Source organism: Mya arenaria, chromosome 2, assembly GCF_026914265.1.
Source record: "Mya arenaria isolate MELC-2E11 chromosome 2, ASM2691426v1".
Taxonomy (NCBI): Eukaryota; Metazoa; Mollusca; class Bivalvia; order Myida; family Myidae; genus Mya; species Mya arenaria.
In genome coordinates, this window is record NC_069123.1 from 11291065 (window position 1) to 11304900 (window position 13836).

The 13836-nt window shown below is 37.5% G+C and overlaps 1 protein-coding gene across 1 annotated transcript; it reads left to right on the forward strand.

The window, feature by feature from the left end:
• Positions 1-348: 348 nt before the first annotated feature.
• On the forward strand, positions 349-11185 carry LOC128217239 (toll-like receptor 4). The gene is made up of 2 exons (XM_052924233.1): positions 349-411; positions 8213-11185. Exons 1-2 carry the CDS (start codon positions 409-411, stop codon positions 10994-10996), a joined length of 2787 nt encoding a protein of 928 aa, XP_052780193.1. The 5' UTR covers positions 349-408; the 3' UTR covers positions 10997-11185.
• Positions 11186-13836: the final 2651 nt, after the last annotated feature.

A 13836-nucleotide genomic window follows, 5' to 3' on the forward strand; every position in this document is an offset into this window, starting at 1 on the left:
TGTCAGCAATCTTATATCACTGGTTGTTTAATATTTACGCACACATTGGCTCATTCCAAGACATAAACGTTATCATTACGGTACATCAGTGAGAGTGCAGCTTAAACATCCTGTCCAAAGTTATTAAGGGGTTTTCAAGTTGACAATTTGATGAGGATGACATTCGATTATTCTTTGTATTACAGTTCTATTTAAGTATTTTATGTTAACAATACGTACACAAATAATTTCCGTATCGTAACATAATAAATGTATTCTACTGCTTTAATTAGTTTCACCTTTTATTGAAAACATATAAAAATCTAAGGAAGTTTAAAATAAATACCTTCCTTATGTTTTATCTATAACCACGCCAATCCCAACACTAAAAGTCTAACAGTTTTTGAATTTGGAACATTAAACGACAAAATGGTGAGTTAACATTTCTCTTAATTTTAAGTCTTACTTAGGCCAGCAATGTATTTAAAAAAAGGCAAATGAAAAATAGGAGCAAGTATGTTAATGATAACTTTATATGTTGTACACTGTATGCAAAATTTGTCGAGCTAAAGATCTAAAGATGTAAAAACGTACCATTCTGTTTACGTTTTAGCGTGCAGTTAATGTACTCGTACAACTGCCTTTCAAGATCATCTCTCTTATAAAACAAGCTGTGCTTACTTGTTTGTTTGTTTTAATTCTAGTCATTGCAAATATATCTGCATCAAATTGTATAAAAGTTATCTATAGATTATTTCTATGCCAGTTGCACATTTAAATGACTTCATTGGTGAATAGTAATACAGTAAAACCGCGTTGGCTCGAACTCTTAGGAACCGGTGAAAATACTTCGAGCCTCGGAAAAATCGAGCCAAGCGGGATTTCCTACATTTAGGTGAAATAATTTGACCCTTTACATCCAGTTCGAGCCAACGAGAAATTCGAGCCAAGCGAGTTCGAGCCAACGGGTTGATTGTAATTGGATAGATATTGACCTATGAATTAACATTTTGGCAAAAATGGATCAAACCAAAGAGTTAAACAGTTTTATACAAATGTCTGCACACCTATCATTCCGAACTCCTCGGCCATTTTCAATCGAAAACAACTTCGGATGTATCCGGTACATCTGTAGAAGTTGTTCGTATTTTGTTTAATGATAGTATTAATTTATTGTAGTGCTTTAACATGTTTATTGTGAATCTAAGTTTAAATTGAGTTTAACTGCTAAATTCAAATTACTACGCGAACTACTTGCAGTGTAGTTAAATGTAAAGATTTCTGACATTGTAATCCGGTCATATACATCCGAGGTTGTTTTCGATGGAAAATGACCGAGGAGTTCCGAATGTACATCTATATCATAAAGGCTTTAACAAGACCTATTCCTACTGTTTTATTGCTATCGTTATGCTCATCGTTGGCAACCAAGGTACATAATTCCGTTAAACTTCATAAATAATTACTTATCGAAGCATAACCTTATCAAACACCGGTAGTAAAACGAAGTAGTGTTTCGGGGTATCCGACGATGCATTAGGCTGAACTTTTGTTAATCATTTGCTTCTCTGCTGGGCTTCATTCATTCATTATGTTTGCATACGGTCGTTAAGTACTTGAAATAAATTTTATATATCAGTTTAAATGTGTTACATGTATTTATTTATTTATTTTTTTTTTTTATCTTTTTTTCATTTTTTAGTTGAAGCGTGCTCGGATGAGGCTGGTATTTTCTATTTAGTCATTATTGTTAAATATTGGGACAAGGGTGGGGTTATCACTAACGGATTCAGGGGGGGGGGGGCATCCGGCGCGGGCATTAAACTCGTCCAAGTGCACTTTTTATTTCAATATAGGAGAAGAAAAGTAAAAACATACGCCCAAAATTTCCAGTCCGAAATGGTGCATTTTGGGCGTATAACTTTGACTAGTCTTCTATATTTTTTTCTTGAGGGAGGATCCCAAAACCCCCCTGCCAACACATTACACCAAAATAAATTTCGTTTCTGTGGGAAGGGCGCAAGTAAAAATGGTAGTTATCCCCCCTCTAACGTCGAATCCTGGAGCCGCCTCTGGTTATGGCCATGCAAACTAGTTCAAGCCCTAATAGCCTCGGGTTCCAGTAAACAGTTTACTGACCGTTTCAAGTGGGAATCCCATCATTTATCGGTAAATCTATTTTGGTGAGTGTGTGGTCTGTTTGTGGTGATTGTATATGTGTACAGTCGAACACCCGTTGGCTCGAACTCCCATGGACAGGCGAAAATAGCTCGAGCCTCGCAAAATTCAAGCCAAGCGGAAATGCTTATCTTTAGTATGAAGAAATCGGTCCATTATATCAAGTTCGAGTGTGTTTTAGAAATGCATTACTAAATTGTATGCGTAAATATGCCATGTTATGCACCAGTCAATTGTTACAACGGCCCCCAGGTCCAGGGGTATACCGTGGATATCCGGGGAAACGGACCGTGATTTTACCTTCCAGGTGGCCCCGCAGTGCCGGGTGAAAGCGGTGGTTTTGTCTTCGCGCTAGAAATAGCGGGGAAGGGGCTTTACCTAGGGTCCCAGTGATGCAGGGACATTTGGCGGGGATTTTACCAGCAGTTCGTACCCTTAGGTTGGGTTTATCCCCGGGCTTGGCTGGACCGAAGGTCAAAGTCCCCACTATTCCCCGAACCTGTAGGGGGGTGGGAGTACAATTGACTCGTGCATTTAATACACAGTTACCTGGTATTTGGAAGGCAGTTTTGGCGCGTCGAGCTATCCGAATCGAGCGTCGCGGCGGACCGTTGTGTAAGCACACTAGTAGCTCCGAATATCTATGTGTCGATAAATGAACAGCCTTCTTACCAGTAATGTTGAAGACACTTGTAAAAACGACTGGTTTTTACTTGGAGAGCTATTGCATCTTGAAAATAACTTCTTTCCTTTATGCATGCCCATCGTCGGCAGCCACGGTCCTTTATTCCGTTCATACGGCAATTGACTGATAAAATCTAGTTTTTATGAATATGCATGAGGCAGGAGAGACAACTCTTCCAATGAATTCGCCTGTTACACTCAAATATTGTTCAATAACCTTTTTAGTATCGGTAGCTTCCGTAGCCGTGTGGTCCTGACTACTGCTAAAGTATTGTATTCGTCATAATAGTAACGTAGTAACCGTAAAGCATCAGGTACTTTGCGAACCAATGAAACTGCCTCATTAATTGCTCATGTTTACGAGGATTTGGTAGCCAAATAGCCCACGGTACACAACGAAGAATAGCGTGTGTATCGGAGTTATCCGACGATGATGCATGCAAACTATGCAGTTGTTTCATTAAAAATATCTCCGAGAGTGCTTTTTTTTTCCAAAATTAATCTTAATTGGATCTAAGATTAATGTAGCGTATCGGTTTGCGATGTACAAATAACAAACCAATACAGTGAATGAAATCAATAATGTATGATCATAAGTTTGGGTGAAGTTGCATATTGAATACCACCCCAGACCTATACTGTGAATAGAGTCAATGATGTATGACCATAAGATTGACTTAAGTTGCATATTGAATACCACCCCAGACCTATACTGTGAATGGAGTCAATGATGTATGACCATAAGATTGACTTAAGTTGCATATTGAATACCACCCCAGACCTATACTGTGAATGGAGTCAATGATGTATGACCATAAGATTGACTTAAGTTGCATATTGAATACCGCCCCAGACCTATACTGTGAATGGAGTCAATGATGTATGACCATAAGATTGACTTAAGTTGAATATTGAATACCACCCCAGACCTGTACAGTGAATGGAGTCAATGATGTATGACCATAAGATTGACTTAAGTTGCATATTGAATACCACCCCAGACCTGTACAGTGAATGGAGTCAATGATGTATGACCATAAGATTGACTTAAGTTGCATATTGAATACCACCCCAGACCTATACTGTGAATGGAGTCAATGATGTATGACCATAAGATTGACTTAAGTTGCATATTGAATACCACCCCAGACCTATACTGTGAATGGAGTCAATGATGTATGACCATAAGATTGACTTAAGTTGCATATTGAATACCACCCCAGACCTGTACAGTGAATGGAGTCAATGATGTATGACCATAAGATTGACTTATGTTACATACTGAATACCGCCCCAGACCTATACTGTGAATGGAGTCAATGATGTATGACCATAAGATTGACTTAAGTTGCATATTGAATACCACCCCAGACCTGTACAGTGAATGGAGTCAATGATGTATGACCATAAGATTGACTTAAGTTGCATATTGAATACCACATGTGAAAGATCGTATCCGAACGTATCTCTCAATTCGAAATCTTCGAATTTTCATAACTCGTAAATTATAAGAGTTGTTTAGTATATTTAAAATATTACATATAAACATATACCAACAAAAGCGAATTAAGTGTTTATTATGTGCACCATAGAATGCAAGAATACATTTTGTCATAATTCTTATTCAAAGTGATCAATTTCGGGACCGAATCGCTCGATTCGGATAGCTCGACTTGCCAGAATTACATTCAAAATACAAGGAAAGTGTGGTTGTAATTTCCGGATAAACATAATAAAAGGCAAGAAATGTTATATGAAACTATTTATATAGATATATGGACATAAGCTAAACTTCCGCTTTACCGCTTGCACCACTGTATACCTTCGTACGCATTTAGTAGCAAAAACGCATTAAAGTGACACTCGTATTTAAAATCAATACATACTCATGTATAACAAACATAAATTTTGACTGATAAACCTTTAACTACTATGACGGTAAAGTTGGAAGGTAGTTGGTAGTTCGGGATTCGAATATTCAACTACTTACCAGTTGCCAGTTGGGGATTATAATATTCAACTACCTGCTAGTTGCCAGTTGGGGATTCGAAAAATCAGAGTTAGATGTTGATGTTGATATTAAGCTTCTCGACTATTTCAAGTCGCCAGTCGGATATTCGACCATTTCCAGTCGATTATTCGCGAATGTTCAACTGCAAACCAGTCAGTAGTTTAATAGGGATTCAGATTATGCCTATATATATATATGGTTTTTAAGGTCACATATGGGAAAACTAATCGCCAAATATTTCTTTATGCATGTACACATATGTATCTTTGCGACAAACACTGTATAAAATCACTTTCTCTCATATATTTGCCAGTCGGACATTCGACCATTTCCAGTCGATTAGTCGCGAATATTCAACTGCTTACCAGTCAGTAGTTGGGGGGTCACTAGTCACTAAGTCGTGGCCATAAGTTACTAAGTCGTTGCCTCAAGTTTCTAAGTTTTGGCCACAAGTTAGTAAGTTGTGGCCTCAATTCCTCAATCCTTCTTGTGGTTCGGTTGACATATTAAGGGAATCTCTGAAAATGATAATACATGTACAGCTGTCTGTGCACTATGTCCAACGAGCTAAAACGACTTCACACTCGCATGTCTGGGCACTCACTGAATGACCCCCCCCCCCCCGTGTGAATATAAATCAAGACAGACACTTCAGAATTCTCGGTGGCGCGATTGACATACGCTGGCAGATCATGTTACCATTATCTTTCTTTACTACCGGTTTGCGTTCGTACCTCACCCTCGGGAAAAGAAAAAAAAAATACGCAGTACCTTTTTGTACTTATACGGATATCTACAGTATTCTATGGATCTCCTGTCAACAATGTTATTAATTCTGTAGGAGGGCCGCATGCCAAAACTAAATAACTTACACCTTCTGGATCACGAGCACTGATCCTGGATTCGCCACTGGAAGATACCTTTAAGCCATACTTGATCTAATATTATGAAGACAGGTAAAACCCGAATCTCAAATTCTTCAAATTTGACCTTTAATAGCATTTTTTTCTGAAATAAAGATAAACACCAGGTGCTTAGCTTGTAAAACGAGAGATATTATACCTTTCGTGTTTGTAAAGGGTCTAATATTTAACTCGTTTTCATATTGCTACGCCATGTAGATCAAAGCATGTACTGTATTTGGTATTTCTAACATGGCATCGCTTAAACAAAGGGCAGTAACTTTTGAAAAAATGATTACATTATATCTAAAGTCTAGATAATTTGAAAAAAAGGACATACATGCAGAGAAACGTTTTTATTTTTCATTTGTGTATAACAGTATAAACATCACATTGCATATAAATACCAGGAAATTCAAACAGTTGGAACTGTGATGTTTATATTGGTTTAAAATGTTTGGCAATGTGAATAATGAGGAGTAGGAATATCTGAAATATGGCAATAACAAGATCAAGTTATGCAAACAAACAACAACAAAAAACGTTTCTTTTATGTATCATTTTGAAGAATTCCATAAACTACAGAAACACTGTTTGGTGTGAAATGTTTTGTTTAAAAATGTTTTATATTAAGATGACAATAAAAACAAGAAGAATAAAACATAGACGAAAATATGCTTATGTCCATACTTTGAAACACCAAATACATGTTGATAAAGAACAAAGTTATGTAACCATCTATTTTTTTTAAATTGAATGAATTTACAGTAAATGTGTTACATATTGCAACTCTTGTTTATATGATTAAACTCAAAACGATTACAAACTAAAGTGTCTGTTTATTATATATTTACACGTCTCAATTGAGGGCCAGCCGTTGGGCTTATCAGAGACCTTAAATGATAAATATATTTATATCCGATTCCTTGAATATGGGACTTAAAGGGGCATGTAATTACAACAACAACGAGGCCACTTCACATACGTTACCGGGAATATTTTTTTAATGGAGATACATATGCGTGCATGTTTAGTAAAAAAACTGGTTGGTAGTTAGATTTTCGCGAATAACCGATTAATTTCCCCATATGTGAACTTTAAAACCATATATATAGACATAATCTGAACCCATAACTACTGACTGGTTTGCAGTTGAACATTCGCGAATAATCGACTGGAAATGGACGAATATCCGACTGGCGAAAATACGAATACAAGTAAATTAAAACAGTGTTTGTCGCAAAGATACATATGGTTACATGCATAAAAGAAACATTTGGCGATTAATTTTCCCATATGTGACCTTTACAACCATACATATAGACATAATCTGAATCCCCAACTACTGACTGGTTTGCAGTTGAACATTCGCGAATAATCGACTGAAAATGGTCGAATATCCGACTGGCGAGTATACGAATAAAAGTAAATTAAAATAGTGGTTGTTGCAAAGATACATATGTGTACATGAATAAAGAAACATTTGGCGATTATTTTTCACATATGTGACCTTTTAAACCATGCATATAGACATTATCTGAATCCCCAACTACTGACTGGTTAGTAGTTGAACATTCGCGAATAATCGACTGGAAATGGACGAATATCCGACTGGCGAAAATACGAATACAAGTAAATTAAAACAGTGTTTGTCGCAAAGATACATATGGTTACATGTATAAAAGAACATTTGGCGATTAATTTTCCCATATGTGACCTTTAAAACCATGCATAAAGAGATAAACTGAATCCCCAACTACTGACTGGTTTGTTGTTCAACATTCGTGAATAATCGACTGGAAATGGTCGAATATCCGACTGGCGAATTATACGAATAAAGGTGAATTAAAACAGTGTTTGTCGAATCCCCAACTGGCAACTAGCAGGTAGTTGAATATTCGAATCCCCAACTGGCATCTGGTAAGTAGTTAAATATTCGAATCCCCAACTACCAACTACCAACTACCTTCCAACTTTACCGTCATTTAACTACTTAGTGAATAATGCATTTATGGAAAATATTAATTACTGATAACAATATAGTAACCGTGTTTTAAATAGCTGAAAACGCACAAATATTAAATGACTGATGAGTCCTTAAAGATTAACAGTGATCAACTATCTTCTTATCAGGTAGAAATGCCGTGTTTTGTGCCCATTTCTTTCAAAATAAACAAAGTATCCTTCATAAGAACGATTTATTTCGACATTTATTCATCTTTTTCGGTAAATTAACACAATTGTATTAATTGCAGTACATCATATTTGGGAGTAGGAGTGCATCTTGAAGGTTTCATTGTTGACAGTCACGGACTCCTTTGTACATTTGTATTTCCTTCTTCCAGGCTTGCGATCTCGGATATCTTTACTTTGTATTTTGCTTTTTTGGTAACCAATATGTGCGAAGACTTCACTGGTGATGGGTGCGGAAATCTAATAAGGTTGTTCATACTTGCAGGGCTTCCAGTACGAATGTTTCGTTTGGATTTTGCTTTTGGTCGTAGCAAATGGTCGGTATGAGGAGATTGGGGAACATCTTAGTCCTAACGGAGACTGCACAAAAAGAACATGTGATGCATCAAACGCATCAGCTGCCATAAACGGTTCTAAATGTTCTACTGAAAGCATCGGGTGTGGCAAACAGCTAGCTTGCGACGGGAAACTGTTTGACAGTATCCCAGAGGAATACCCCAATATCTCTGATCCTATATGTTCTCTTAACCTGAGTAATAATGCGATTTCGAATATTCCAAACAAAGCCTTCAGTCTAACTAGCTTACAGTTAGAATATATTTTATACCTGTACTTAGATGATAACATGATACAGTTCATATGTCCCGAAGGATTCTATGGACTTACGAATCTTAAGTTTCTTAGCCTCTCTGCAAACATACAACTAACATGGCCGGACAGTTTTATGAACGGAATTTTCGCACCGATGGTTAGATTGGAATCATTAAATTTACAAGGCTCAAAATTCAATAACTTCACAGGATTGGGTAAAGAAATGAAAATGCTGAAGAATCTGAGAAATTTGTCCTTGAGTCCATCATCTGGAATTGGACATTATTTCTTTGAGAAGGAGTTTTTGGAACTGAAGAATCTTACGAACATCAGTTTTTACGATATGCCGGGTGATTGCAAGATCTACAATATAAGTGACAATGCATTCGAGAACGTCCCATATGTAAAAGTTCTTAATCTCGCTAATTGTCATATCAAAACAATCAGTCGACAAGCATTGAAACCTCTGAACAGTTCTCTTCGTGAACTTCATCTATCGCATAACGACGAGCTCGAGTTTTCAGGAATGAACGACGCATTGGCTGGCTTGGAGAATTCCACTGCATTGATTAGATTAAGAGCCAATCAGATACACCAGTTCCTTGGTATAGGTATGACATTGAAAGTAGGCGACATCCAATACCTAAAAACACTTAAAGCACTAGCACATTTGTTTTTGGATCTAAACAAAATCGAGATTATTGACAAGCAAATACTACATCCAACGTATATGCTTCCGCGGTCACTCAGAACGTTAACCCTGGCTGGAAACAGACTAGTAGCTGATGAATATATGAATTACATGTACAAAATCACAAACATCACATTTCTCGATATTTCAAGGCAGCATCTTAATTACAACCCATTTTCGTTATATGCAGTACCGAATGGAGTTCAAACGACACGTTTAGTTGATGTCAACTCTTTTATTGACAATACAACTCAAACAATAAATGTGAATGAAGACTTTGTTAAATTATTTTACAGTGAAATGGCGACGTCAGATTGGGGAGATATCTACGAAAAAGGATTTTTCGAGTTTACATTAGACTGTACATGCAACCATACATGGGCATCGAAAAAAAACCTTGGACTTATATTCATTCCACCCGATATTAAAACAATTAAATGGAGCAACAGCCATATATATACCCAAATTTATCCATTGATTTTGTGCGTTACTAAAGCGTTGTCATCCCTAGATCTTTCCAGAAACATACTTTACAAGTGGAAAGGACCCATATTAGGATTACAACATTTAAAAAAGTTAGATTTATCAGACAATTATTGTAGTAAGATAAGTGATTGGTTTTTCATCGGATTTACAGAATTGGAAGATTTGAACATATCCAAAAACAATCTCACGAGCAATTTCAAACCTGGATCTCCAAATTATAATGCCGACAAGCTGTTTACAAATTTGAAGAACTTGAGAAAACTTGACATGTCAGAAATTAGAATAACCACCCTGTCAAAGTTCGTTTTCCAAAACTTAATATTTCTAGAGAGTTTGGTGCTCGATAACAACTATCTTAAAGTATTGTCTTTCGAGCTGAAGAGCAATAACTTTCAATGGCTCTCCATAGCAGGAATCAAGCTCACATTTCTGCCTGAAGCCATTACTCATTATTTGGACGTGCAAGCAACGAAACATAATGTTATTTTGAACATGCCCTTTCTAGGTCTAGAATGCTCGTGCGAGCAGCTGCCGTTCTGGAAATGGTTGAATACGACCAAAGTAACCATCAAAGTTCATAACGGCGATCGATGCATGCTGAATGGGAAGCCACAACGTCTTGAAAATCATTCTGATTATTTAAAAGTTGTAAACACATTGGAACACGTTGAATGCATAGACCGAACATGGGTAGCTTGGGCCATATCTGGAAGCAGTGCACTCGTTGCCGTAGTGTTAACACTAATCATAAGCACCATTGTATACCGAAATCGATGGAAACTGCGGTATGTTTATTATAGCAGAAAGCGTCGATATGTGCATACAGGATTTGATCGCTTGTTTTCAAATGACGCCATGATTTCTTACGCCAAGGGAAAGGCAAGCTTTATCAAGAACTCCGTCGTACCTTCGCTGCAGGACACCCATGATCTCTCGCTTTGGATACATGACAGAGATTCAGCTGCGGGTGAATCTGTTGCCGAGAATATTATACATGCAATCTGTACAAGTCGCAAAACCGTTCTCTTCATTGACAAAGAATATCTTGCTGACTCGTGGTGCAAGTATGACATGAACATTGCTGTGTTGGAATCTGTGGAAACCACAAGAAAGCTGATTATTGTTGTTCGGATGGATGGACTAAATGCGGATCAAATGCCAATTCCAGTTCTTAGGCTGCTGCGAAATGAACGGTCGCTGGATTATCCAGACTCTGAGAACGACAGTGAGCTTGAGACTTTCTGGAATAAGCTTGCCATTGAAATAAGAAAAATAGATTAATTCATGTCGATATGGTGGTGTACATATATAATAAAACTCGCAATCATGATATATGACAGTTATTTGGTTCAGTTGTGGACAAGCCATATGAATACTTGTAAATAGTGCGTAAGCAAATTATTCCGATTTTCAACCATTTTATTACAAGCTTTTACACTTTGTGAACAACAAATAAATTCCAAAAATGTGCCTGTGTTTTTTATTTTAAGGGCCAGTGCCGACGTGTCTTGATTATTTCCTTACTTTGTTAATGAAACTGCTAACACATAGTAACGTGGTGGTTATAGTAGATGGGGAATGTCGTGGGTTACGGTAGTTTTGGACAGTTGTGAATTACTATAGATCAGTATGTGTATACCACATGATAATTACGTCAAAATGCAACTTTCCTTTTTCCTAACCATTTTAAATGAAACAAAGGGCAGTAAATACCGATTAAAGTGTCTCGCCTTCGTTAAATTACTGGAGTTTGATTAGGTGATTAGTTTCCTCAAACACTTCGACAAAACTATTGTAGAAAATAATGTTTTGAAAGTGCTTCATCTGGTGTAGATTTTATTAAAGGTTTGTCAAAGTGTTTTAAGAAACTAACCTCTCAATCAAACATTGGTAAAAGACCGAATGCGGGGCTGTTAAAATGGTGAATAAATGGTAAAGTTTTCTTTGTTTAAACTTTTCATTCGAAGCAAGACATTGCCTTTCGACGAAGCACTTATGACGCCATCTATCACGTGCTATACACACACTGATAGATGAGAGGATACAAACAAGAACTCCAAATAAACATATAATCATATATATAAACATATAGTTTCGCTTACGTTGGCGTGCGATTGCAAACATTGGAATTCAATAAACGACAAGAATCCACAGTATTTGGAAAATCAAACAATCAAACAATCAGGGAAAATTCAAATAAAACTACAACTGTAACAAAATAAGGTTTCTATTAAAAATGGATTTTAATGGTCACTTTATGGATGAACGAATGAATCATGAAACATAACGACCCGTAAAAAGGCTTTGGTATTCTCTCTAATTGGCCTACCAAACCACCCAAAAGGATCATGTGGACGATCTCCTACATCCCGGATCCAAAACCCTCAGATAGAAAACTTCTTATGCCCACGCGTTGCCGACCCTTCCAAACCCCCTGGATGGCCGACCTTTCTCGGAAAAGCGGGAGGATATACAGGCATAAACAGTTTAAACACTCCCACGCTAAGCACTAACAACAAAATGGAATATACTGAAAGTATCGTTAACAATTATTTAAAGACAAAAATAGTCATAATATGCTTTTTTATACATAATAATTTTCAAATTTTATAACAAAAAAATAAATTTCCATTGTAGTTTATCTTTACGAATAGTGTACGGGACATCGCTGTCATATATGTGTGTGTGTGTGTGTGTGTGTATGTGTGTGTGTGTGCGTGTGTGTGTGTGCGTGTGTGCGTGTGTGCGTGCGTGCGTGCGTGCGTGAAACATGTGCATTTATGAATGTTGTTTTGTGTGTGGTTTTGGCAAGCCTCGTTATCGGCTGACGCGCGTGCCCTCGGGTCGGTTTTTCTATCCGTACCGGAAACACATGATAGATACTTATAAGCCGGCCGACCTCCCAGAGACCTTCCCCCACCGCTATAAAATCTTGACACCCTGTAATCCCTCTTTCCCATGGGTCATATTTCTCACCATCCCACCTTCCCGTCCCATAACCTGGGGACTCTTGCGGACGTCAAGGTAGGAACACCCCTAGTAAACTCCCGTTTCTGGACGTGGCGAACCATCAATGGCATTATAATGTCTCACCCCTTGCCTGCTGATGCGCTGGGTTTCCGTCAGTCTTTTTCTGAAAGGTTATTGGAACTGACTACTATGGTGGGTATTGTAGGGGTGTCCACTTCCTTCGTCGATATTTTTATAATTGTGGTATAAATGGTGCGATTTCCTGCATTCTTAACTAAACTTTCCTGCTATATAGTCCAACTATATTGTTGTTTTCTATGTCTAAACACATTCCACTTGATATGTCACCGGTGTCAATATGAACATTGCTACTCACTACCTATTCTACTCACTACCATGCGAAATTGTTTATTGAAAAAACAAACAAACTGGAAACCCATGAGTTGAACGCGGCCTCATTCGAGCCTGCTGTCCTTTTTTATAAAAATCGAATGCCATTTAAATCATGCGATCATACTCAAATACTTGTTTTAAACAATTAAGTAACATAACTAACACTTATTCATTCAGATAGGAGACTATCAAGTAAGGAAAAAAAATTCAATTACATTACGGCGACAATATCGCAGGACTCATATGGGGCATGAGGATTTGCGTTTTACAAGGCATGTTGAAATTCTTAGACGGAATGATTTTTTTTTTCTAATAAATCGAAACTTCAACTTAAGTTGGATTCTTGACTTTGATACATAATTTCAGCCAGTTTTTCAATGCCTTTGATGTGAAACATCACTCCTATCCAGGGCATAAGGTTCTTATTACTGAGATAGATCTCGAGAATAATTAAAGGGCGCATATGGATCACCATAAGTTGTGTGGAGCGCTTGAACTTGATCGTGTGGCAAAGGGGGATAACCTTGTTCACATGGTAAAGTAGGATATCCATGTCACCCGCCAACCCCCCTGGTTGTGGATGGCATAAGTCTGGGCTGTGGGACTCATTGGTTGTTCTGCTCTATAATTGGACAGTTGGCTAGAGGGGTACAAAAAACGAGACTACGAATATGCTTATGTCTTTTCCCTAATATATGTGGGTAGCAGGCCTGCTCGGATAGGTTGTTCGGTATATTGAACAAGATCCCAAATAGGAC